Raw genomic sequence first — 27,866 nt, 5'->3', positions numbered from 1 at the left:
CATAGCTCCTTAAACTCCTTCCTTTTTTCCTTGAATGCCCTGTCTTCTCCTCTTTCCTTTCTTCATTCCCTCAATTTCTTTCTCGCCTCTTTCTTCGCTTCTCCACATTCCTTATCCCACCATCCCACCTTCTCCTTCTTGCTCCCCTTCAACTCCTCCTCTACCCCTTTTAACGCCTCTACTATTCTTGATTCTATTACCTCCCATTCTCTATTTAATTCTTCCCCCCTTTCCTCCACTTTCCCTATTTTTTCCATGAAAACCTTTACTCCTTCCTCGTTCCAGACCCCCCTGCTTCTTTTCTTCCACCCTCTTCCTCTGTCTCTCTCAACACTCCCCCTTCTTAACACCACTTCCAAGGGATGGTGATCCGAGTCCACTCTATCCCCCACCGTCATGCTCACGACCCTCTCTCTCACTTCTCCTTCTCCTATTACGTAGTCAATTACCGTTGCTCCTCTTCCTCCTGTGAACGTGAATTCTCCCTCCTCGTCTCCTCTCATGCTCTCATTGAATATTTCCCATCCTCTCTCCTCTATGGTCCTCACCAAAAGTCTCCCCTCTATATCCGTCTTCTTATCCTTCGATTTTCTTCCACCCACCATCTCCCCTCCACTACCCCGCTCTTCTTCTTCCACACCTCCTTCTCCTCCAGTCCTCGCATTAAAATCTCCCCCAATTATCGTATACCTTCCTTCCTCTTTCCTATCCATTATTTGTCCTAACTCCTGCAAAATCCCTTCCATTTCCTCCTTTTTTGCATACACCCCTACAATTTTCCAACTCTCCCCATCTATCTTTACCTTTCCAACTATCAGTCCCTTCCTACTTATTTCGATTTCAGTTCCCTTCTCTTTTAAACCTTTTCTCATCCCCATTAACATCCCTCCCATCGCTCTCCCTTTTTTATTCTTCCTCTTCGCCCATTGCACTCCCCAATCGTACCCTTTTGGCAGCCTACCCCTTACTCTTTCTCAACCCTTTTCTCCTATCCACGTCTCCATCAAAACTATCACATCTTCCTTCTTCAGCCCCTCCCAGAATTCCTTATCTTTATTTTCCAAACCTGCTATATTCCAGAATACTACCCGAGAGTCCGTCCTTCTCCCCCCCTTCCTCGTCCCCTCTGACCTCTGTCTCTTTATCTTTTGCCACATTGTATACTCTCCTTCCCTCCTCTCTCTCTCCCCTCTCTTCCTCCTCCCTTTCCTCCTCTCCCACTCCTCTCTCCACTTTCTCTCTCTCCTCCTTCCCTTTTTCTACTTCTCTCCTCTCTGTCCTATCCGATCCCTCTCCCTCTTCTATTCCCCCTGCTTTTGTCCTTCATCTCTCTTGCCTTCTTCCTCTTTCCCTTGTCCTGCCTCCCAACACCTCCCTCTGCTATCTCTGAGTACGTCTCTTACCTCATCCCACATCCACCACTCCCCCTCTATCCATACCTTTCCCTGCCCTATCCGCACTCTTTTTCCCTCTCCTCTCGCCTTCCATGCAATTTGATTTACCCTCCATTTTATCCTCCTTTCTTCCCATGTTAAATCTTCCTCTATCCAAATACTTCCATCTCTCAATTTTCACTTATTTCTTATTATTCTTGCCTTCTCCTCCTCACTTCCTACTCTTACCACAGCCATACCTCCCTTTTCTCTCCTTCCAGCATCTATTTTTCTAATTTCCTCTATCTTAGCCTCCACTCCTATCTTTTTCATCACCTCTTCTATCCCCCCCTTTATTCCTCCCTCCTCCTCTTTTACTCCTTTAATCACAATGTTTCTCTTCCTTTCTCCCCTCTCCTTCATTTCACACCTCCTTTCCAGCCTTTCTACCCTTTCCTTCCAATCAGACTCCTCCCTCCCCTCCCCCCTTCTCAGTCCTGCGCTTCCTTCTGCACCTTTTCCTCCTTCTTGCCCTCCCTCCTTATACTCCATTCTCATCCCTTCCAGTTTTCTTTCCAGATCATCAATTCTCTTCTTAAATTCCTCTCTCTCCGCGCTCCACTTCTCCTCTCGCACTCTTAACTCGTTCCTTATCTTCTCTACTTCCCTTCCTTGCTCCTTAAAGCCCTCCCTTAACTCTTCTCTCATGCTCCTAAAACCCTCTCTCAATTCGTTAATTATCCCCCTCAACTCTTTCTCACCTACCTCCGTTTCCGCTTTAGGCGACCTTGCCGTCATGTTGCTTCTCTTGAAAGCTCCATCCTTATCTTCCCCTCCACTCTTATCTAAATCGTCTCTCTTCCTTTTCCAAAACTCTTCTAAGGTTCCCGTGCTCCCCGTGCTCCCCGTACTCCCCCTTCTGGCTCTATCCTTTTCTTTTACTTTATCTATCGCTTTCTTTATCTCCGTTCCGCTTTCTTTCTCTTCGCTCATCTCTACCTCCTCAATGTCTCACTTCTCCCTCTACCCGTGCTATACTTTATGCTCTGCCACGCACAACCGCACGTACCTCCGTTCGTCTGCCGAGTCGCCCCTCTGCACCACCTCTTGTTCTCGCCCTACCCAGCGCTCCGCACGCGTCTCGGCTCACCTATCGCGTCGCCCCTCTACACCAACTATCGTTCGTGCCGTACGCTTTGTCTGAGCCCTGTCACTTTTCCTCCTTATACTCCCTTTTTCCACTCCTCCACCACTCTCCCCTCTCTCCTCCAGGCTCACTCACCTTTACTCCTCCCTTCTCGCACACTCTCGCCTTCCTCAGCTTTCTCTGACTCTCCTTAATCTTCCCTTTAAACTCGCACACTCTCACACGCTATCAACTCCAATAAGTAAAATATATTGAACTCGTGTGCCCACCTTATTTTAAACGTTTATTGTAGCGATAAGAAGTCCGCGAACGGACTTGCCGCGGCAACCGCCTCGACGCGCCGAGCGGTGCCGACCGCGACCGAAGACCGCCGAACGCGATCGCGGCGTCGGGACGCCGTAATTTCTGACCGTTCCGCCGCACCGTCCCGGCGCTCGCGATTGCCGTCGCTATCCCCGCCACTCCGTAGCGCCGCCGCGACGGCTATATAAACGGAGCGTTTTTAACGCTAAATGCGATTTCCTGATCAACATTCCAACCGACCGCACCGATCCTGAATTCCCGCATCTCTCTAGCAAGTCAGAACGAGGGTAGAGCGCCTCCGGCATACTCTGTCTTCGCCGAGCGATTCTCGATAAACGACCAGCTTCCACTCAAGACTATCCGAACGGGGGTAGAGCGCTTCTCTGCCTCCACCGAGCGCTTCTCGCCGGATACCGCTCCGTCTTTAGACGCTTGCAGCCTCCACCGAGCGCTTCTTGGTGGTTGGTCTCGCGCCTTTGCCTCGATCTAGCCGCTCGCAGCCTTCCTCGGGGGTAGAGACCCGTACTCTGCCTCCACCGAGTGCTTCTCGGTGGTCGGACTCGCGCCAGATCGATCCTGCTCCGCGCGATCTCATCGCTGCTTCCGCGCTTCGCGCCCGTTTTCCCGCGCTTCAATCCGCGACGCCCGGGAAACCGGCCCCGCCCGCGCCGATACATATTGTCACGCGATACGGTCCGCGAGATTGCCCCGCCCCGTACGTACCGCGCTTCACCTCGCGCCACCCGCGACCAACCGATCTTTGTATCCCGCGCAACACAATCCATTGTAAATATCGCGAGCCTTAATTCTCGAATAAACTATCGTTATTGTTAACCACGCCGATACACTTCATTTTGCCAAACCTCGCCTCGCGTCCGTTCCTCCGCGCCTCCTTCGAACCCAGCCCAGCCGCGAGCTAGATCAGCGTTTCGAAGCCAGGTTGTTTTAAACTTATATAGTCAATAGTCATATTTATACGATTATTCTGGAAACCGGTTTTTTTAATTTTTCTAATTTTTCGAGAAATAATTGACCGAATTTTAAAGAATTGTATATAAAATAGGGGTAGAATTTCCCGGGGAGTGCTATAAACTGTATAGTTTTTCGTTACCGATCTTTTTAGGAACCGGTATCTTTTTGGAAATTGGTTACAAAATTTTTCCAATTTTTTAAGAAATAATTGAGTGAATCTCAAAGTATTGTATACGACGGAATTGCATTTCAGTCGATAAAAAAGTAATATTTTTAAATTTATAGCATTTTAGAGAGAGAGAGAGGGGCGAAGGGGAGAGAGAGGGAGAGAGAGGGAGTGGGGAAGAGAAAGAGAGAAGGGGAAAGAGAGAGGGAGAGAGACGAAGAGAGAGAGGGGGGGAAAAAGAGGGAGAGAGAGAGAGAGAGAGAGAGAGAGAGAGAGAGAGAGAGAGAGAGAGAGAGAGAGAGAGAGAGAGAGAGAGAGAGAGAGAGAGAGAGAGAGATTATATATGATCCGATCATAATGTTGCATCTCAAAGTATCCGATAGATGGCATCCGACGGAATCTGATTCTCGTATTTAAAATTTGATGAACAGTGGTATAAGAACGGTATCAGACACGGCAGTGTCGTGCTAAGTTGCGCCAAGTTATGTAAATCGTGGAACGGCACAACTTTTGTATCGTGGAGTCCACTTTTATAATAAAGTGGCACATTTAAAAAATAACATTTGAAAACAACAATTTTCTGCAGTGGATGGACACCGGATCGGATCAGATCTACTCATGTCTGATTGGATCTGAGCAGATATAATAGATTATTCTTGTTACATATCTGGGACCGTATTCTCGAGCCTGCCCTAATGATTTTCGTATGCGACTTTCTATTTGAAAAGCATTGAATTTCGCATGCGAGTTTCATGAAAACGATTCGAGAATAGGGCCCCTGACTCTATCCGCTAGGATCGGATCAGATCTACTCATGTCTGATTGGATCTGATCAGATAGGGCCAATATTTTGATCAAACCAGATCTGAGTGGATCGGATCTGATGAGATCTGATCAAGTTTGTTCAGATCTCTTCCATTTTTTCCCGGGTAATAAAGCCCTCTTTCCTCTTAAGAATTTCCTGAGATATTTAAAATTTTTTTATAATATTTTTAATATAAATATGAAATATCTCGTGAAGTATAATTCACTTTTCTATAACTTTAACTTCACACTTTTATAATAGAAGGAAGCAAATAATAATAATAATTTTTACATTTGCAATTTTGTAAAATTGAATGTATCTATAAAATGTAATCAAATTTTTTAAAATAATTTTTTCTGTTTGTTTTACAACAATCGATTTCTTTCATTATATAGCGTATCTATGTATAAAAGTATGAAGGTAATGTCATCGAAAAGTGAATACTTTACGAGATATTTTATATTTTATATTAAAAATATTATAACAAAATTTTAAATATCTCAGGAAATTCTTAACGAAAGAAAGCCTTATTATAGCGTTTTGAAAACGTCTCGACGAGATCTACAACTTTTATTTATAAGAAAAAAAACTTGCACATTGCTTCCTCATAGTTTTTAAGTGTGCAAGTAGAAACTTGCAATTTCCTCATAGTTTTTAAATGTGCAAGTAGAAACTTGTACATTATTGCTTCCTCATAGTTTTTAAGTGTGCAAGTGGAAACTTGTACATTGCTTTCTCATAGTTTTTAAGTGTGCAAGTAGAAGCTTGTTTAAGTGAGCAAGTAGAAACTTGCACATTGCTTCCTTATAGTTTTTAAGTGTGCAAGTCGAAACCTGCACATTGCTTCCTCTATGAGGAAGCCAAATTAATAAATATCTACTAATAATTATGCATAAAAAACAGGCTTCCTCATAGAGAAAGCAATGTGCAGGTTTCTACTTGCACACTTAAACAAGTTTCTACTTGCACACTTAAAAACTATAAGAAAGCAATGTACAAGTTTCTACTTGCACACTTAAAAACTATGAGGAAGCAATGTACAAGTTCTTTAGTACCATTTTCGTATTATAGGGGGGCTTAAATTAGAGTTGAACTAGGCTGGCGCGTTTAATACCCCACAGTGCCAGCTAAGGGTTAATGTACATATTCAGAAATATTTTTCTTACTCGTTTATTTCGATGACATGTTATTAAGTATTTGTGAATCCGTAATTTATTTCAATTTACTCCTCGACTTTTATACATTGAAGAAATAAGATGAGCGTTTGATTCAAATTTTATATAGCGATAAGAACACTAATGCGATTAATGCGTTTATTGTGATTTAAAATTTTTATCTTTTTAACCCAATTAAGAATTTAATCGACTATACTGGCAATGATTATAATCGTGGCAACGATTATAATCGTCGTGACAAATCGTCACCGCGTTTCGACCAAGAATTTTGGTCATTCTAAAATTGATGTAATTTTAGATGCTTATAATATAAGCATCTTAATAAAATAATTAAATTTATTGCGAAAAATATTACCGCAGCCAGGGCTCGAACCTGGAACCTCCCTCATTCCGTGACGGGTGTCGTACCAATTCGACCACTGAGGCATGTGGTAATATTTATCGCAATAACACGTATTAAGATGACAAACAATAATAAGATAATACTTTTCGCAATAAACTTAATTACAGTCGATTAAATTCTTAATTGGATTAATTATATTGACTGGCGAAGTAAATGTTACTTATTCGGTTTTATCTTTTTATTTACCGGTCTTTGTGTTATCTTAACTTATCACATTAAAGATGGTCTGATAATAGACCAAAACATTTGTCATACCAATTCGACCACTGAGGCATGTGGTAATATTTATCGCAATAACACGTATTAAGATGACAAACAATAATAAGATAATACTTTTCGCAATAAACTTAATTATTTAATTAAGATGCTTATAATATAAGCATCTCAAATTACATCAATTTTAGAATGACCAGAATCCTTGGTCGAAACGCGGTGACGATTTGTCACGACGATTATAATCGTTGCCACGATTATAATCATTGCCAGTACAGTCGATTAAATTCTTAATTGGGTTAATTATATTGACTGGCGAAGTAAATGTTACTTATTCGGTTTTATCTTTTTATTTACCGGTCTTTGTGTTATCTTAACTTATCACATTAAAGATGGTCTGATAATAGACCAAAACATTTGTTAAAATACTATTTTAATTAAAAGTCACGGCACGAGAACACCCTGTTGTAGCTCCATGCCCTCCTTTTTATGTGTTAATTTCTAATCAATTGAGTTTTTAGATATTAGAAGAAGACATCAGAAGGAATAGCAATTTGCTCAAACTGGCTAATTATTTCGTCAGCCAATGATGATTACTATTATATTGCTATTACTTATCCTTATTCTGCTGATATCAAATTATTATGTGCATTATTATGGAAAAAAGGGGCGACTTATCAATCTTATACCAGGACCATCAGGTTATCCGATTGTTGGAAATGCATTTCAATATCTTGGTTCACGAGGTAAGTTATAATTTTATATACAATATATTCCGGTAAATAAATATTCGCCAGTGCATACAAATTTTCTAATATAATATTTGCAAACATTTTTCTCTGAGATATATAATTATCAATATTTTATTGTATGTTAATTGCTTTTAAGAATTATTTAAGCTAAAAATATTTTTAAGCAGTAGCATTCATGTATTTTGATTATTGGAGTTATTTGAAAAGCAATAAAATATCTAGATACATACATTAAATATAACAAAAGTCAATCATATATATTTTGATCAATATTTATAATATGTCCGTAAATTTACATAATAAACATATATACATACATTTTTTAGAAGAACAATGGAAGTTTCTGATTACCTTAACTGACGAGTTTTATCCCATTGGAAAAGTTTGGGGATTCTTTCTTCCCGTAATATCAATCCGTCATCCGAATGATTTAGAGGTGAAATATAAAGAAATTTTATTCTGCTTTTTTTATTATTGATATATTTATTGATGATAAGATGTTTACTTTTTTGTTTTTTTATTTTAAAAAATATATTTATTCGTCAAAAGTCTGAAATAATTGTATATATAAAATTAAAGATGATTATCTCTTAATATTTAAAATACTTTTAAAATCAACTAATTGATTACATAAATGGCGTCTAAATTAAATAACGTTTAACTTAATATCTTCTGTAATTTCAGACAATATTAAACAGCACAAAACATATCGAAAAGACTCTTATTTATGATAATTTACAACCTTGGTTCGGTACAGGTCTTCTCACTAGTGGAGGTAACATCACGATATTAATATAAATAATGGTACATGTTTTACTAAATTTTGCTTTGGCTTCTTATTAAATTTTGTTTTAAGTTTCAATTTTGTTGATAACAGAATAAATCTGTATAATTAAATTTAAACAGCATATATTTATATCACACAGTAATTAAATTTACATATATGTTTACAACATCTCATATCAATCATGAAAAAAATAATTGTATTATTAAATATAAAAAAATAAATTATTAAATGATATAATCACATTAAATATAAATATTATAAAAAAATAAGCGCATTACAAAGAATTTCTTTCTTGTACGTTATATTACACGATGTACTGTCATAAAAGTTTAAACGCATATCACAAAAAGAATATATTTGTAATATACAATGGTTATTAAAAATCGATAAATTTCAAATTAAATAAAAAAATATATGTCTCACTGCACATTGTTATCACACAATTATGCAATATGTTATTTATGTTTCAGGCGCCAAGTGGCATTCACGACGAAAGATATTAACCCCCACATTTCAGTTTAATATATTACAGCAGTTTATTCAGATTTTGATCGAGGAAAGTGAAAACATGACCAAATCTTTGAAAAATGCAGGAGACACAGTTGTGAAAGATTTAGTACCATTTTTTAGCAAACATACGCTGAATGCAATATGTGGTATGATGTGTTCATAACTGTAAATTTTATTTTATAAATTCCTATTGATAAATAAAATTATACTAAAATCAAATTTTTAAAACTGTATAAGTATCAATATCACAACATAGATACTGATTCGTATATAATTTTTACAGCCACAGATACTTTTGAAATATATATATGATAATATCATCTTGATACTTTTACAAATGCGTTTGCAGAAACTGCCATGGGCACTTCTCTACGAGGCCTTGATGATTTCCAGCAGCAGTATCGAGAAGCGGTTCATCGGATGGGCGAACTTTTTATTTACAGGTATAATAATTCATGTTTTATTAGATGTAATAAATATATATAACTGTATATCCATATTCTTTCTTAATTAAAATATAAATTTGTAATGTCTAATTATATAAAGAGTTAAATAATAATACAATACTTAATGTAAAGCATCACTCTCCTTAATTAGAAATTTATAGATTACACGTCTGTTAAATTATCTATTTAAAAATAAGTAGAAATAAACTTAAGAATAAATCCCAGGTAGCAAGGTGACGTTAATATGACGTCAATAATTCGTCATTTTTTGGGTACGACGTCATTTTACCAACTTAAGACGTATAAATGTCGTGACTTTTTTGACGAAATAATAACTAATCGTAGAATGACCTCATTATAACGTACCATTGACGTCATTTGTATAACCATAAAAACACTTCGACAATTTAACCAAACTATAACGTCCAAGTAACGTTAGATTAGTGCCCATTTAATGACGTTAGTTATTTATCCATTGTACGACGTATCTGAGACGTCAGAATTTCGACCAATAAAAGACGTTAGTTAAATCACTTTAATACGACGTTCCTGGTTCGTCAGATTGTAGACCAATAAATGATGTTAGTTAACTGACGTTAATACGACGTACCTGAGACGTCAGACTTTAGACTAATAAAATATGTTAGTTAACTGACGTTAACACGACGTACCTGAGACGTCAGAATTTCGACCAATAAAAGACGTTAGTTAAATCGCTTTAATACGACGTTCCTGGTTCGTCATATTATAGACCAATAAATGATGTTAGTTAACTGACGTTAATACGACGTACCTGAGACGTCAGACTTTAGACTAATAAAAGATGTTAATTAACTGACGTTAACACGACGTACCTGAGACGTCAGACTTTAGACTAATAAAAGACGTTAGTTGACTGACTTTAACACGACGTATCTGGTTCGTCAGTTTGTAGATCAGTACCCAACCCAAGGAGCAAAGTGACGTCAGAAGACGACATCGACATAATGACGTCTATTTTTAGTCATTTTTGGTCTATGACGTCGGCGACTAATAATGGACGTTTATAAGACAATGATAACTATTTCATGCAGTGTTATAGCTATCAAGAAGATATCATTACAAGATTTTTGAACACTTTAAAGATGTACTTGTTATAGACAAGTACAGTTACTAAGGAAGCATCAGGGTCAGAAGATCGTCACTGTTCACTGGATCATCGAAGTCAAGCAACACGGGCGCGGTACTGTACTAGGATGGGTGACCGCCTTGAGAGAGCGGGGCTATATGCACATGATACGTAAAGAAACAGTTAAAAAAGCGTTTTTTTTTCATAGATAAAGAAGAAAAACGTTTTTTTATAAACGTTTATCAAGTGGACATTTTAACATTTTAATTTTATAAAAAATAATGTAGATTAAAAAGTTGTCGTCTATTTGACGACATTTTATGGTCAGTCTTGTGACTGCCATTCCAAGATGACGTCCAAATGTTCAAAATCTGACGTACTTTTATTTCGTCCCAGCGACGTCATTAATTACGTATTAGTGACGTCAATATATGACGTCACGGAGATGAGACAAAAGTACGTCATTTTTACGGCACTTTGACGTCATTTCATAACGTCGCAATCGTCAGAACATGACCAAAAAATGACGTTCAATAGACGTCACTTTGCTACCTGGGAATAGTTTAAAAAAAGTATAACGTTTATATACTATATAAGATTTTGCATATTTCTGTAGCATAATTTTATTAGTGTTTAAATTTACTCTCTTTTTATATAGTTACTAAAATAATAGTAATTGTAAGAGTATATATAAAAAACTTAAAAAACTTAAAAAAATGTTTTCTAAATTTACATTAATATCTTTTTAAAGTAACATGCCTAACATTTATTAATTATTTAGAATAAGGAGGCAATGGCTGCACATAGATTGGATATTCTCGTTGACGTCTAAAGGTCGAGAGCAAAAGAAGATGCTGAAGATATTACATGGATTTACTAAACGAGTACGCAAAAATGCTACTTAATATTATATTTAGACATTATCTATTTAGAATTATTACCACAAAGATTCCATGATTATCGTGTAAAAAAATTATAATTTATAAATATTAATAACACATTACTAATGTATTTATGGAAGAATCATTAATGTTGTATTTACATAGATAATTGCTGAAAGAAAACTTTATCATGATCGCACTAATGGTCAATACTTGAAAAGCTTTTATAATAACACGTCGGCAAAGAGAGATGACGCAGAACCGGTAGGAAGTACGTAATGTAATCGCTATTTTTTAAATCTGGTTGGTGTTTAATATCATAATTTATATTTTACAACTCATGAATATTATACTTATAGTTTAAACATAGTCAAATTAATAAAAACGTCACAGAAGAATTTTGCTGTTAATTTGATACAGACATGTTTACATATTTCGATTTAGTACGAAGGAAACGACTTGCAATGTTGGATCTTCTAATAGCAGCATCTCGTGATGGCCTTATGACTGATTCAGATATTAGGGAGGAAGTTGATACTTTTATGTTTGAGGTACATAATTTCTTTTGTAACCTTTCTCATTCATTATTTGATTTATCGATATATAATACATTGAATGTATACGATTATAGGGTCATGATACTACAGCAATGGGTCTGTGCTTCATTTTGGCACTATTAGCTGAGGATAACGACATTCAGGTATCTATCGTCAAATGTAAATCGCTATTCCAAATAGACAAAGAAATTAATTGATTCCAAAAGTTATTTATTAACCCTCCATCTGTATACGGCGTCCGAGCCAAAATGATACCTGCTCATAGCAATAAAACTTGTAAGCCTTCCAGAAAATATTAAATAAATAATGTTGATCAAAATGATTATAAAATCGTCAATTACAATGTAGACAGATGTTTCATAAATTTTTACTCCGAAGGTGCAAAAGAAAAACGTACACAAACGGAGGATTAAATATGAATCAATATCTAATTTTTTAAATGTTATTTTAAGCGTGTATATGTGTAATGTATACAATTTACTTTTTGTAGGTATTAATAGATATACAGAAATATATGCGCACGCGCGCGCGCGTATGCGTTTACACATCGCTTAACCCGAAAACACCACACTAGGTGTATATAGGCTGCGGTCCATTTGATGTTACAAGTGCTTCGAAGAGTTCTTTTTCTTCTCCTTTCTTTATTGAAAGAAAGGAGAAGAAGAATGCTTCGAAGCATTTGTAGCATTAAATGGATCGCAGCCATAGAACACCCATGTTTGTTTTAAAAATTCCGGCTGTTTCTACAATATAGTGATAGTTAAGGAATCGAAGTGATAAGGTAAATAAACTTTTGTTCTCTTTCTACCAATCCCCATGCTGTGCAGCCTCATCTGCCGTTTAATAGACGTATGGCTATACACCCAGTAGGGGCAGTAGGTAGATGTGCTAAACCTAGTGCGGTGTTCTAGGGTTAAGCGTACGCACATATTTCAAATATTCATTTACATTTTAAGGAGATTCGGGTGCTTCATCGGGGGGAGTAGTGGGACGCGGTGTCCTAAGGACAATTTGGCAACAGCACACTAGCGTTTAAAGTGGGAGTGAATTGACATTGCTCCGATTGCTCGCCGCGTGTATAGTGCGTGCTGCTACTTCTGTCAAGCGTTAATTAACCTTAATTAAAAATGACTGATAAACAATACAAATGGAAAGAAAAGTTCGTGAGTGAAAAAAAATACCATCATTACCATCATTTCGACGTCTTTTGACCTTATTGTGACTTTCGTGTTCTACCTGGAATATTGCAACTTCTATTCAAATGCCCCGCCGTATAACCTTTACTATACTCATTTGCGCTGTTGCCATTATTTGCTTGCGTTCATTTCTAGCAGACAAAAAATCAAGCAATTTATGCTTTAATAATTAATTTTTCTACGAAATGTGCGGTAACCTTCCCCTTTCTTTCACTCATTTATTTGTAAATTATTAAGTTACATGTGCAATGCATATTTTTCTTTCCTTATCATTTGCATTTTTTCTTGCATTATTTCATTCTGAAGGTGTGCAATGCAATATGTCATTTCACATAAGAACCTATGCTAAAAAGTACAATTTTTGGAGTAGATTTTTTTTAAAACGTGACGGTGAAAAATTCTCAAAAAATTCACATAATTCTATTTTGCATTCCAGAACAACATATTAAAATTTCATGAAACTGGCTGCATTTTTTTGTAGCACCTGAACCTCCTTAAGTGCAATTTATATACACATATTTCAAACAAATCAAAACATTTGGGAAATAAATATTCCCGCGATATATTTGTTTCTATGTAAAAATATCACAATAACAAGAGACTTCTAATTAACAATGATGATACAGGATCGTGTCAGGAACGAAGTCGATACTGCCTTGCAAGAGAATGAACAGAAGTTTACTATGAAATTATTGCAAGACCTACCATATTTGGACAGATGTATAAAGGAAGCATTACGCTTATATCCCAGTGTGTTTTTCATATCACGAATTCCTGCGGAAGACGTAAAATTACGTATGCATCTAACCAATTTTTTCTTGTGTAAATTTTAAAATATATTACGCAACATGTCATCGAATACGCTAAAAAGCAACATTCTTGTATATTTCAAAGATGTAAAAGTTTGTATATTTTTATTGATAAGTTTATTTCTATAATATTTCAAAATTTTATATACAAAGCTCTATCTAATACAACGTACAACATTTTCAGAAAATAATGTTAAGCAAGTAATGCTTAATAAAATTTAAATAATAATTACATTATATTTTTTATCTTGCAAACTATAGGCAACTATTCCTCTGTTGCATTAGCTACACTAAAAAAAAATTCTTGATAAATTCGTGAGATGCATTTAGTAATAAGTTTTTTTTTAATTTTTGATTATTATTGCCAATTTTAATAATAATAACAAAACATTTTGTAATGATTATAAACAATCTAAAAACTCAAACTTTGCGTTTAGTACTTATTACCAAACAGTTTCGTAAAAATTACTCTAGTTTAGTGATAATTAACAAACAGTTCGATAATAATTAGTACTATAAAAGCCTTATCTGATTGGTTTGCTGAAACTTACTCAATTATTTAGTAAGCAATTTGGTTACATTTATCATTACTTGGTAATAATTATCAAACTTTGCCAATATTAACCAAATCATATCAGATTTTGCTAGAATTATTTGTTAACATTAACCAAATTATTTCGTCGCACAATCACCTATACGTTTAGTTGAAACTACTTCACCAAGGTTCTTGGTAACATTAGCCAAGCCTGGATAATTAGACATCTTTTCAATGTATATATTCAATTTTAAAATTTGAATACAGCTTGAATTATTATTTCTAAATCTTAATTATTGTACGATATGCTTTTTAGAGTCATATTTGGTACCTGCTGGAACATTCTTGCATCTTAACATTTACGGAGTCCACAGAGATCCTAATTTTTGGTCAAATCCAGAAGTATTTGATCCTGATAGATTCTTGCCTGAGAAGATCCGACATCGTCATCCTTATTCGTATTTACCATTCAGTGCTGGTCCACGTAACTGCATCGGTAAACTGTATTTTTTATATCCTGATATGTATAATACCATGTTATATTAACAGATTACGATATGTACCAAATTGTAGGTCAACGATTTGCTATGCTGGAAATGAAGGCAATGATAGCTCCTCTGGTACACAATTTTTACTTGGAGCCTATTGATTATTTAAAGAATCTTCGGATGCAGCTTGATTTGGTACTTCGCCCTGCTCAGCCACTTCGTGTAAAATTTATCCCTGTCTGTAAAACGAAAACAAGCCCTTGAAACAAATATCGACTTAATAAAGATCATAAAAGGCTAAGGAAAGGTTTTATTTGCTTACACAATAATTGTTAAGTTAATAGCTCCGTAATAGTAACACTTTGCACACGTGTCATTATCGGTCACAAAATAAAAATATAAATAAAATGTAATGTATAAAATATATTAAATAAATAATTATTTTACTATATAGTCAATAAAGTATTACAGTATTTTATTGCAGTATTTTGTTGTACATGATATTTTATTACACAATAAAACTGCATTGCAGCGCAAACGAACAATTATTTTTATAAATAATAAATAATAAGTTATGAAATACTCTCCTTGCATTCAAAAACACGTATATTATCTGTGAAAATAGCAATCAGACTTATTTGAAAATAAAATAAATTAATTAAAATTAAATTAAAATTAAAAATAAACATAAAATAAATGATAAATATATCAAAAAATTATGCCATATTATATAACAACGTTTATACTATTTATTTATTTTTATTTTTTTTCTGTCTTGTATTTTTTTAAATTATTTTATGTGATTTGACATCATTGAGAGAATATTTTTACATTCATATTTCTATTGATATCAGGTATAGCGCAATGAATTTTTTGTGTGTCCGGTATAGGTTTAGCACTTGACTTGAAAAATGAAGAATTACTGAAGCACTGGGAACTTTATTTTTCAAATTTTTAGCCCGGGGACCTCTATTTGAATTTTGAAAAATGTTTTATGAGTAGAATGTATTACTTTTTTAATACCAACACGGGGATTCTCTAACTCCTTAACGACAGTTTCGGTATCGCTACGCAGGTATTATATATGGTAAAAAAACTGTGGATATAATATACCTGTTTTTTTCATTAACTATATGATTTAATTGTTACATGCTATCCGTTAAAGTTCCCCAATGTATAATATTCCATTTAAAAAAAGTAATTCAATAATAAAAATAAGTAAAAATGCAATTAAAAAATAGAAAATATTCGAATTTCCTCTTTACCTATAGATCGAAATTTCAGGATTGCTGACTATAAATTTATCAAATTTTTTGATAGCCATCGGTAGAGTCTATCTTATTTAAAAAAAATTATTTTCGAAAAAAAATGAAGAAAAAGTCCCTTAAAAAATCGAAGTTATTGGAATCCCATTTTCTTATATGTCTTAAAAATTTCGAAATTAAGTCTAGAATTTGTGAGATTTTTTTGAAAAAAATCAAAACGGTTGCACTGAGAAAAACAAACATTTTTTACTTAAATCCTAAAAAAAACAGTCATATTGCCCATTAAACATTTTTTCGATATTTTCTTCGAAAAGTACAGTAAAAAACGAAAAGAAAGACCACCTTATTTTTTACAATATCTTTTTTCTTCTTAAAGTTACAGGCATTTGAAATTTTCCAAATTTTAAACTGCATTTTTTTTTAAATCCATAACTTAAGTATGAGTAGAGATAAAAATCTGAAAAAAATCATGGAAGCTACTTTCATTTAGTATAAAAACACAAAACATTTTCGGCCAAATCAAAAATGGTCGAGGACAATCATGTGTTGAGTTGGCATAATTGCATTACATATAATCATATATATTTATAATAATTATATATAATCTTTTTTTCCCGGGTTGTTCTTAATCAATTGTTATATTTACAGATCATCTCAAATACTTAGTCTGTAAAATGATTTGTACAGCATCATAGATCCATATACAGATTGTTTTATTGGCTAAAAAGTTTTTAAATGTGTATTTAAATGACTTTAAATATAAGAATAGATTATAAACAAGCCTTAGTGCGCACTCAGTGTGCACTAGTGCAAGCGCCCGAATTCGCTATTAAAGACGTCATAAACACGTTCAAAAGACGTAAAAAGTAGGAATTTTAAAATTTCTTTATTATTAAAAAAACGTTTCTATAATAGTTTCTTAAACGTTATTTTATCGGAAAAAAAACGTCCCATCGAACGTTTTTCGAATGGACATTTTTACTCATGAGAAACGTTTCTAGAAATCGGTTATAAAACGTTTCGGAAAAACGCTTATAAAACATATTTGAAACGTGTATGTGCTACCTGGGTAACTTATACATGTAACTTTTTAAGCAAAAATCGGTAACTCCTTCACCAATCCTCGCCAAATTCAATACCTTCCTTAAATGATATTCTATCCATCAAATAACTTACACATTTTTTGAGCAGAAATCGTTACACATTTTTTAATCGGTAACCCTCTCACCGATCCTCGCAAAATTCAAAACAACCTTCCTTTAATAATATTCTATATAAAATTACATGTACAACCTTATACACTTTTTAAGCAGAAATCGGTAATCCCTTCACCGATCCTCGCCAAATTCAATAACAATCTTCCTTTAATGATACTCTATTCTTCAAATAACTTAGAGTAGACCGAGGCGAATCGGATCAATATAAGTTTTAAGACAGAGTTTTCGTTAGTGTTTTGTTTCAAACGAGCTGTTTTATCGTGCTAATTAGTAATCCGATTCGCCTCGGTCTACTCTATATATTTTTTAGGCAGAAACCCTTTCACCAATCTTCGCGAAATTCAAAACAACCTTCCTTTAATGATACGTTCTACATATAATTATATTTCCCGCCTCGTTCTCGGGATTAATAAATGTAGTAATGTTAGTTACTGCCAGGAGTCGCCACAATCTTCAGAGTTCAAAAAAGGACCGCTAGATCCTTTGTCTCTCCTCATGCCTGCTTCATATTGTTTTTTGTGCTCGTTGTCGTTGCACGCACAGAGTTCGTTTTCACGAAAAATTACAAATTTCTGTTCTTTTCCCCGCCAAAGGATGGGAAAATCACGGAAAAGAAAGCATTTGTCGAATGAAGACAGCACGGAAAGGATTGTACGCAAATTAGAGAAACTAGAGAACAAGATCTCGCGACTATCGAGACAAGATTCCGGCGAAGCACATTACGATCGGAGATTTCCTTCTTCCAATACATTGATTGGTAAGAAGTACAGTTTTCTTAAGCTCTCAAAGTCAGTTGAGCTCACTCATAAGATGAGACATATACCGGACGTCGAGCATACGTGAACTATTTGTTGGTTAGAATCCATGCACAGGATGGAACAAATACCAAACATGAATTCTGTATAAAGTACAGATTCTCATTTCCTTTTCAACAATGCTCTCGTTTTCTCTAGGAACCCTTACAGAGGAAGAGGCAGATAAAGAGAACGATGAGATCGTAAATTATTTACCTCCAGAGGAGACAAGCGCCGATAAAGGCGATCCGTCATCCGAGCCGAAGGATACGATGGACGGAAACAAGGAGCTGTCATCAGTCCCAATCCAACCACTAAACGAGGAAGTATTAAAAATCCTCGGGAAAGATCTAGCTTTACCTTCCGATCCAGAACAAAATATGCATCCGGATCTGGCTTCGAGATGGAAGTTTGTTTTGTCCAAAGGCCTTCCAAAATAAGTGAAAAAAGAAATTCTCGATAAATACCCCCGAAAAGGTATTTGCTGTCTAGAGGCGCCGAAGTTAAACCCAGAAATAAAATCCTCACTAAATGAAACAGCTTCAAAACGAGATGATCATTTCTGTGACTCGCAGAACTTAGCGGGATCGGCCTTGTCAGCCTTGAGTTTGGCGCTCACAGAGCTTCTTTCAAAAGACGAGGCGATAGACAATCTAAAGTTCGTGGAATACATTTCCGATGCCGGAAAGCTCATCGCAGAACTACACCACAAGGAGTCAGTTGCACGAAGAGCATATATTCTTCCTGGATTACAGAAGAATACAAAAACGCTACTCGAGAACACAGATATCGGACCGCTCCTCTTTGGTGAAAAATTGGGAGAAAAACTCAAGCAAGATCATTGGAAAAAATGGGAAAGGAACTTAAACCACAGGTTCCGCTGAAAAAATCCCTCAACAAATCAAATTTTTTAAACCAGAAGAGCTCGTCAGGGAAAAATCAGGAGACATCTCAGACGAGCAAGGCTCGACACCAGGCAAGGTCCACTGTCTCCCAGAAATCCAGACAGGCATCATCTCGCCAGTACAGTCAAATCGTCAGGCCAACAAGACGTCAACCTATTACAAACGGTAGAGGTACGGATCGCCGGCAGATTAAAAAATTTTCGGAAAAATTGGCAACGTATTACAAGAGACACCTTTGTTTTACAAGCCATAAACGGATATAGAATTCCATTTGTTTCAACTCCTAAACAAACTGCCATTCCCTCTAGTAGAGAATGGTCCAAAAAAGAAAAATTCTGGATTAAAACAGAGGTTGAGAAGTTGCAACAAATGGGTGCAATAGAACCCTGTTCCCCTACCGAGGGTCAGTTTATTTCACCGTTTTTTTTAGTCGACAAACCGAACGGCTCTAAGCGTTTTATTTTAAATAAAGAGACTAAACAAGTTTGTAAATGCTCCTCACTTCAAACTGGAGGACATCAAAGTAGCATGCCGATTATTGTTCCCGAAAGCGTATTTAGGTCAGATTTAAAAGATGCATATTTCACTACCCAATAGATAAAAGAGATAGAAAATTCCTAAGATTTGAATTTGAAGGACAACTCTACGAGTTTACGTGTTTACCCTTCGGGTTAAATATTAACCCTTACGTTTTTACAAAAGTTTTAAAGCCAGTTGTAAATGAACTAAGAAAGAAGAACTTCTTATCGGTAGTTTATTTAGACGATTTTCTTCTTGTCGGGGATTCTTACGAATCATGCCGAAAAAATATTAAGGAAACGATTTCTCTTGTAGAATCGTTAGGTTTTTTGGTAAACTATCAGAAAAGCAAAACCTCTCCAAGTAATTCGTACAAATTTTTAGGTTTCTTATTGAAGTCGAAAACCATGACTCTTGAGCTAACACAAGAAAAACGTCTAAATAATAAAAACTTAGTCTTATCTTTCAGGAACAAAACAAACTGCACAATTCGAAAAGTTGCTCAACTTATCGGTCGTCTTGTAGCTAGCTGTCCGGCGGTTGAATATTCTTGGATATATACAAAGAGACTTGAGAGAGCTAAGTTCCTTGCTCTCCAAATCACGGACGGAGATTATGATCGAAACATGATCTTGCCAGAATATCTGCAAGAGGATTTAATTTGGTGGTCAAACAAAATTCCGGTGGCACGTAATCCCATAAGAACTTTCTCTTTTGAAATAGAAATATTTTCCGATGCCTCCACTACAGGCTGGGGAGCCCATTGTGAAGGCGAAAATATCCATGGTTTTTGGAAAGAGTCAGAAAGATCCTATCACATAAACTTTTTAGAACTAACAGCTGCCTTCTTAGCACTAAAATAATTCGCGTCCAATTTACAAAATTGTGAAATCCTACTCCGTATAGATAACACCACCGCTATTGCATACATCAACAGAGCAGGTGGTATACAATACCCACATCTTAATAATTTAGCTAGAGAAATATGGCAGTGGTGTGAACACCAAAAATTATGGATATTTGCAGCCTATATCCCATCCGAAGAAAATACGGATGCCGATAGAGAGTCCAGAACAAAAAATATCGATACAGAATGGGAGTTAGCGGATTTCGCGTATAACAACATTACTCAAACTTTAGGAGAGCCGGAAATTGACCTCTTTGCGTCGAGGGCGAATGCAAAGTGCAAAATCTTTTGTGCTTGGCACAAAGACCCAGAGGCATTTGCTATCGACGCTTTCACGATCTCATGGAAAAAATATTTTTTCTTTGCTTTTCCGCCATTCTCAGTAATACACAGAGTATTGAATAAGATTCGTTTAGAACAAGCCGAAGGAATTGTGGTTGTTCCATTATGGACTTCTCAACCATGGTTCCCTGTATTCAATTCTCTATTAATAAGTGACCTTATAAAATTTAGACCCTCAAATTCCTTGCTCTTATCTCCTTGCAGGACCCAACAACACAAGTTATGTCACTCGCTTACCCTGGTTGCAGGACTGCTAGCAGGGAAGCCTATCGAAGAAAAAACCTCGCGGATTCGACACTAGACATTCTCGTAGCTTCTTTGGCGAATGGAACTATTAACCAATATAATGTTGCATTGAAGAGTTGGTGGAAGTTCTGCAACGAACGGGACCATAATCCGTAAGAATGAAATGCAAACAATGTCTTAGATTTTCTCACTGAAAGTTTCGACAAAGAAGCCTCTTATGGCACACTCAATTCGGCTAGATCAGCTGTATCATTAATATTATCAAATAGTATTACTAATGATCCAATAATTCACCGCTTTTTTAAAGGGGTTTATAGATTACGACCCTGTCAAGGCGGCAGTGTGGTCTAGTGGTAGAGCGCCAGACTCGTAATCTGAGGAACCAGGTTCGAGTCCACTAGAGCCATGTAAATATGGAATGTTTTTCCGAAGCTGCGCCCCTCCGTACAAGATAGGCTCTTGTGCGGAGCAAACTGTGCTCCGTCTTTCGGAAAGAGACGTTAAGCCGTTGGTCCAAAGGGTTAAAGTGAGAGGAGAAAGGGTAGTAGTGTAAAGGTTTGGGTAACGTTCCTTATAAAAACGACTTGCAAACCCTGCGGGGATAAGCAATAAAGATAGTTTATGATTACGACCCTGTCGTCCTAAATATAATAAAATCTGGGACATTTCAATAGTACTAAAATATTTGAGCAATTGGCACCCAATTGAAAATCTAGAATTCGGACAGCTTACGGAGAAAACAGTTATGTTATTAGCCTTGGGCACGGGTCACAGGGTACAAACCTTTTCATTAATTAAAATAGAGAATATAAAAATATCTTCTGAGGGTATCGAGATAAAAATTCCGGATCTCATTAAGACATCGAGGGCAGAAATATGCCAACCGATGTTTTTCCTCCCTTTCTTTAAAGAAAAGCCCGAAGTTTGTGTGGCAAAAGCAGTTCAAAGATACCTCGAGGTATCTAAAGATCTTAGGGGAAACATAACAAAGTTATTTATATCGATTAAAAAACCTTATAAAGCGGTTTCATCTTAAACAATTAGTCGTTGGCTGAAAACAGTACTGATTAAAAGCGGTATTAAAGATTTTACCGCGCACAGCACGCGACATGCGTCTACATCTGCAGCGTTTAAGAAGGGCATGGACATATCTATTATTAAAAATGCTGCAGGATGGTCAAGAGACTCTCAAGTCTTTGCCAAATTTTATAATCGCCCTGTATGTTCTGAAAAAGAAAACTTTACCTCTTCGGTTCTAAAATAATATAATTTTTTGTTTATATTATAACACATATGTCACATATGGAGGGGTTAAAGCCATAGTGGTGTAAGTCAATTTTTTTGACCACTTTTTTTCTTCTTTTTTCAACATATCTGCATGTGTAGACTGCATCTATGAACTTAACTCGATAGGTTAAAAAAAGTGACTTACACCACTATGGCTTTAACCCCTCCATATGTAAGCCTAAACTTGTTTATGTAAAAACTTAGAGATGCCTTTCAGGCTTAGTAAAAGGAAAACGAAAAAGGGAAATTATTATCTCTAAACATCTACATTTATTAATCCCGAGAACGAGGCGGGAAATATAATTATACGATCAAACGAACTTACCTCAAGTGAAATTCGATCGTAATTATATGACAGCCTCGTTCGAAGGGATTACAGTCCCACCCTTTATATATATTCCCCTCCTTTAAAAGCTATCGCTTTTTTGGCAATAATTTCCTCTAAAAAACAAGCTCTAAAAATATGAAGCAGGCATGAGGAGAGACGAAGGATCTAGCGGTCTTTTTTTGAACTCTGAAGATTGTGGCGACTCCTGCAGTAACTAACATCACTACATTTATTAATCCCTTCGAACGAGGCTGTCATATAATTATGATCGAACTTCACTTGAGGTAAGTTCGTTTGATCGTATAAGATTACATGTGTGGCGGTCAACAGACCACACACAAATTATCGCGCCTGCGGAACAGCAACCAGTTGTACACGCAAAGCCAAGCCAGCGGAACGGCAACCGGTCGTACACGCGCCGAACACGCGACGAACACGTGCCATCCGCATGGCCCTAACACCGAGAAGTAAAAGCATAACAAGACGAGATAACAGTACGAGAGCTCCACTTTTGATAACCAGCGATACTGCGCCGACGGAACCATACGAGGCCACCGACTTCACGCCCATCGCTGCCGCCGAAACAGCCCGAGCAGCCACAGGACATCAGCCCTGTAGCGTGGAAGTTGATCCGCCTGGAATCGCCGCCGTGGCCACTCACTAGGCCTCCACGAGATCTGTTGACGACGTGGGACGTACGCACCAGACGCTACACCTCTCCTCGCTGGACTGCGCCTCCACTACTCTCACCGCTGCCGCCATCGCCGGAAGATCACCACGCTCAGGGGACACAGACCGTGCCCCCGGCCAGAGTTCACCGAGGCCTCCAAGTTCGGCCTCGTACGAGCGACGCGGAGGCGCAAACCGACAGCGAGTGGGAGACATCGACCACCGAGAGAGGAGTCCAGGCGTGTGTCCCGAGTTCCGTCAGCACGCAGGCGACACAGACCGAAGACACGAATCTCGATCGCCGAGCCTCCAGCACGCCGACCGGGACACCTCCGGCTTGGAGGAAGCCCGGCCCGTGGGGATTTCGCCGTGTCTCACGTGGAGTGAGCGCCCGCCGCAGTAAAGCGGAACCAATCGGCCCTTTTCAGGGCCACATAATAATCCAATCAACGGCCCTTCTCAGGGCCACGAACCCTGTATATAGAGACGCTGTACATAGTAGTAATAAGAATAAACACTTGTATATACCAGGTATCACGGCTCTCATCATTTACGGCTCCACATACTGCGCCTCCTTCCCCAGAGAGCGAACACGGCAAGCGAAGCCGAAAGATAAGTGGCGATACAACGCCATAACATGTATAACTTGTACACTTTTTAGGCAAAAATCGGTAACCCCTTCACCGATCATTGCCAAATTCCACACCAACCTACCTTTAATGATACTCTATCCATAAAAAAAAATTAAGCTCGATATCTTAAAATTTGCGGAAATTAGAGTAATCATGTAGATTTTTTTAGATAAAAATCGATAACCCTTTTATTATTAGCAATTTTTCTAATTCTATTATATTCTTCGAGTTTTTTCTACCCCTATTTCATATATAATTCTTTAAAATTTGGTTAATCAATTCTTGAGTTATAGAATTTTCGGTAAATTTGGCACACACATACACACATACATACATACGGACATTTTTTGAAATTACAATTTTCCGACGTTTTAGAACATTCTGAACACATTCGCATCGAAAACTAAAAAAACAATTTTTTCTTCGGTCTTTTCTACCCCTATTTCATATATAATTCTTTAAAATTTGGTTGATTAGACGTAGCTTATATGCGATCAATGGTCCATATACGAAGTTTATGAAAACAAAGCTTCCTCTATGAGAAAGCAAAATATAAATAAAATGTAATAAATATATAAAATATATTAATTAAATAATTATTTTACTATATAGTCAATAAAGTATTACAGTATTTTATTGCAGTATTTTATTACACAATAAAACTGCATTGCAGCGCAAACGAACAATTATTTTTATAAATAGTGAATAATAAGTTATGAAATGCTCTCTTTGCATTCCCTGTCACATCTGCCATTTCACTGGCCTCCTTTTTCTTTCTCTTCTTTTCTCATTGCTATTCTCTTATAGCACTTATTGTTAGATTTGTTCGGTAAAATAAGGTAATTATGCAGTAATACGGACCACCCTCCGATGACTTTGACCTTGACATATGTTGTCAAGGTCACCCTTCTGAGTGACCTTCAGAAGGTTTTAGCCGTCGCTCGTTTTTTATTAAAAAGTTATTAACAAAAAAAATTTCGAAAATATAGCAGTTATTTTAAGTATTGAGAGGCATAAACGACTAATATTACGTCTTTTTTTTTTTAAGTAGAGAATCTCGTTTCGCGTGAAAGTCGCTACTTTACCAAAACACAACATTTAAAGCAGTAAATTGTTGATAAATTGAAGTCTTTTTGTTAAAGCAGAGAATACTTTATCGTCTTTTCGACAATCGATTCTCTAATTACAAAGATAACTGGCTATCTGCATGCATCTTCGGTATGTCAGTTCGAGAAGCCTTGAATCTATTTTATTCCATTTTGACCTTCGCTAAGCATTCGTCATCCCAGGCGCGTTCTTTGTCTCGTGTGTGTATAAAAACCCATAGAACTTATACGGCGCGTCGCAATTCGTCAACAGTGTGTCAGTAGGTCAATATCTGTCATCGGTCAATTTGCGATGGTCAGTTTTCACTCACGCGCGGGTTATCCAACACAACAAGCGAGAAAGTGTCGATAGAGAATTCATTTAAAACGCCCGCGTTTCCGAGTTTAGTTAAATCCAAATACATTTCTAAATTATGTTACTCTTTAATTTCGTCATTATTTTTGGTTGTTAAAATAAACTATTGTGTTACTTCAAACTTCGGTGTCAGTGGTCTCTCATCCACTATCCCTTCCTCACTCACACGCGCGCAAACAACATGCTATTTTATTACACAATAAAACTGTGCATTACAGCGCAAACGCACAATTATTTCTATAAATAATAAATAATAAGTTATGAAATGCTCACCTTGCATTCCCTGTCACGTCTGGCTATTTCACTGACCTTCTTTTTCTTTCTTCTTTCCTTATTGCTATTTTCTTATAGCACTTATGTTAGATTTGTTTGGTAAAATAATCACTAAAATACACAGATTACGTGGCTTCATCATACTTTGTATGACGATATTAAATATGACGCGTATTTAATAATGTTGCGACAGCAGAGAGACAGAAGCCTGACCTCTGCGACGTTTCACAAATAAAAGTTCAATAAAATAAAGTATCGGTACATGAGCGTCGAATCCGTACTACGCAAAGATATTGCAGTAGATAATAAATAATAAATAGACGGTTCTTTTTTTAGGATAGGTCATTAGTAACTGCAATAATTTATTTTTTATAAAGAGAAAACTCTTAAAAAGTGTTAAACAGTTTATGTAACAAACATGGTGGAAATAAAGAGTGACCCAAACTTAACTTATTTTATGGCCCTCGAAATTCGAATCGAATTGTATGCCAACCGATACTATTAATAGGACATTAATCTCAGAAAAATTTAAAGTTGAGCACAGGGATAGTTTTGGAGATACGGGGAGTCAAAGTGGCCAAATTTCCAATATTCCAAGCACAATAGACACAAAAAAAAAGTTAAAACTTCTTTGATAATAGTGGTATTTTGATTAGAATTAGTCCGAATAGTTCTCTGATCCCCGAACTAAAAATCCTACCTCTCCACCCCTGTTGCTTTATAATTTTTTTTTTAATCTCCAAAAAACCTGTCCCTAAAAGAAGTTTTTGCTGAATTTCTCAAAAACGGATACAGATACGAAAAAATGTTTCAAATGGAAGTTGCTTGTCTTGGAATTCTACACAAAAAGGTCTCTTTTATTTTTTTCGTAGGGCTAATCCTTTGATCGAATAAACTCTCATTCGCTCACTCTCTCAATGCATCTTCTTCTTTTAATTCAAAAAGTATAAGAACTGACGCTGAGTCTATCTTATTAAGCTCTTACCGTCTATCACTTGCAATATACCAACAATAACTTTTCAAACTCTTAAGCTGGATATAAGTACACTTAGCGAACAAACACCGCACGAATAGTGAACGCAAACGTTCGTTGTCTTTATTCAACCAATATAATAAAAAATCTCAAATTACTAAATCCTAGATAGCCAAGCGTGTCTGAACAAAATCGCGCAAACCTGTGATTGCTTATTATGATACTGGCAACTTGCCGTACCCATATTTGCTTCAATGATTTTGAGTAATTTAATATTTGAAGCAATACGCAGGCAACATTGATGTATTGCCAGCAATTTATCGGCAAGAGAACAGCATCAAATTTACTTCGCGTTGCTAGCAATATGACAGCATTGTGTAATCCTATGAATTATTACAGCAACATGACAGCAACAGCTCGAATTTTGAATCGGTTAAATGGGTGACGATTTTAGACCGTAGTATATGTTGCCAATAAGTTGCTGGCAAGTTGCTACATAAAATTGTTATATCTTAAAGGCATCAACTTGCCGACAAATGCGGATTGAGTTGCCACAATACTCGTAGCAACACATGCTATGTTGTCGGCAACATGCCAGCAACAATGCAGACACGTTGCTACCTGGGATGCAGCAAACACCGAATCTAGTCGAATTCTGATGTTTGGTGCAACCGGAAAAAAAAACAACCTAGGAACATAAATGCGAATGCCCGAACGTTCGCGTTTGCTGTTCGTTCGCTAACTATACCAAGCTTTAAACGGATTATTAATCTATATGCATCTTTAATCTTTAACTTAATTTCCATTAAACAGGGAATCCACCTACTCTCAAACGAGGTATACGCGAGATGAACCCTTAGGAAAATTTACTTAAAGTTTTTTAAAGTTACTTAAAGTATTTTAAAGTATTATAAAGTATACTAGCCGTAATAATAGTATACTAATAGTATAATAGTATACTGACAGCCGAGCGTAAAGTTTTCTTTAAGTTATTAAAACTTTATAAGCAAGTCGCAAATATACTTTAAATTTACTTTTAACAAACGTAATACTTATAAATATACTTTAACTTTACTTTTTATAAAGGTAATACTTAAAGCTGATTTTAACTTATGCGTGTTGTTTCAACAGTATACTTAAAAAGACAAGTTCCCTTTTTCACCACACGAGACATTAAGAAATATTATATCATATATCCAATTAAAAATTTTATTACTCTTTTTAAACTGAATTTGTTTCTTAAGATGATTTTTGGAAAATTATATATTTGCGCTGGTTATGACATATGTAGACTATATATAACACTTACATCAAATTAAGAAGTAGTCTACCACGTAAGGCAGTTGGCTCACGATCCAGAGGTCCCGAGTTCGAATCCCACCAAGGTAAGTGTGTTTTTCAAATACGAGAAAATATTTATAA

The 27,866-nt window shown here is 36.3% G+C and overlaps 1 protein-coding gene and 1 long non-coding RNA gene across 4 annotated transcripts; one reads left to right on the top strand and one right to left on the bottom strand.

The window, feature by feature from the left end:
* Positions 1-6,597: 6,597 nt before the first annotated feature.
* Positions 6,598-15,112, top strand: LOC139777498 (cytochrome P450 4C1-like). 3 transcript variants are annotated; one of them, XM_071714968.1, is made up of 12 exons: positions 6,598-7,303; positions 7,636-7,745; positions 7,994-8,084; positions 8,567-8,752; positions 8,956-9,049; positions 10,942-11,044; positions 11,207-11,312; positions 11,525-11,592; positions 11,673-11,741; positions 13,421-13,589; positions 14,455-14,634; positions 14,712-15,112. In XM_071714968.1, exons 1-12 carry the CDS (start codon positions 7,144-7,146, stop codon positions 14,888-14,890), a joined length of 1,515 nt encoding a protein of 504 aa, XP_071571069.1. In that variant the 5' UTR covers positions 6,598-7,143; the 3' UTR covers positions 14,891-15,112. The 3 variants fall into 3 exon arrangements, with proteins under 3 accessions (XP_071571069.1, XP_071571068.1, XP_071571067.1); XM_071714967.1 differs by having other exon boundaries at positions 11,486-11,592; XM_071714966.1 differs by having other exon boundaries at positions 11,462-11,592.
* LOC139777499 (uncharacterized) lies at positions 11,332-14,841 on the bottom strand. The gene is made up of 2 exons (XR_011719376.1): positions 14,702-14,841; positions 11,332-14,626 (listed from the first exon to the last, which is right to left on the bottom strand). It is a non-coding gene; the product is annotated as an uncharacterized lncRNA (long non-coding RNA).
* Positions 15,113-27,866: the final 12,754 nt, after the last annotated feature.

Source organism: Temnothorax nylanderi, unplaced genomic scaffold (assembly GCF_030848795.1).
Source record: "Temnothorax nylanderi isolate EJ_2023f unplaced genomic scaffold, tnyl_v1.0 TNYL_tig0150_pilon, whole genome shotgun sequence".
NCBI classification, from domain to species: domain Eukaryota; kingdom Metazoa; phylum Arthropoda; class Insecta; order Hymenoptera; family Formicidae; genus Temnothorax; species Temnothorax nylanderi.
This window is presented reverse-complemented; position numbering and strand designations above follow the sequence as displayed.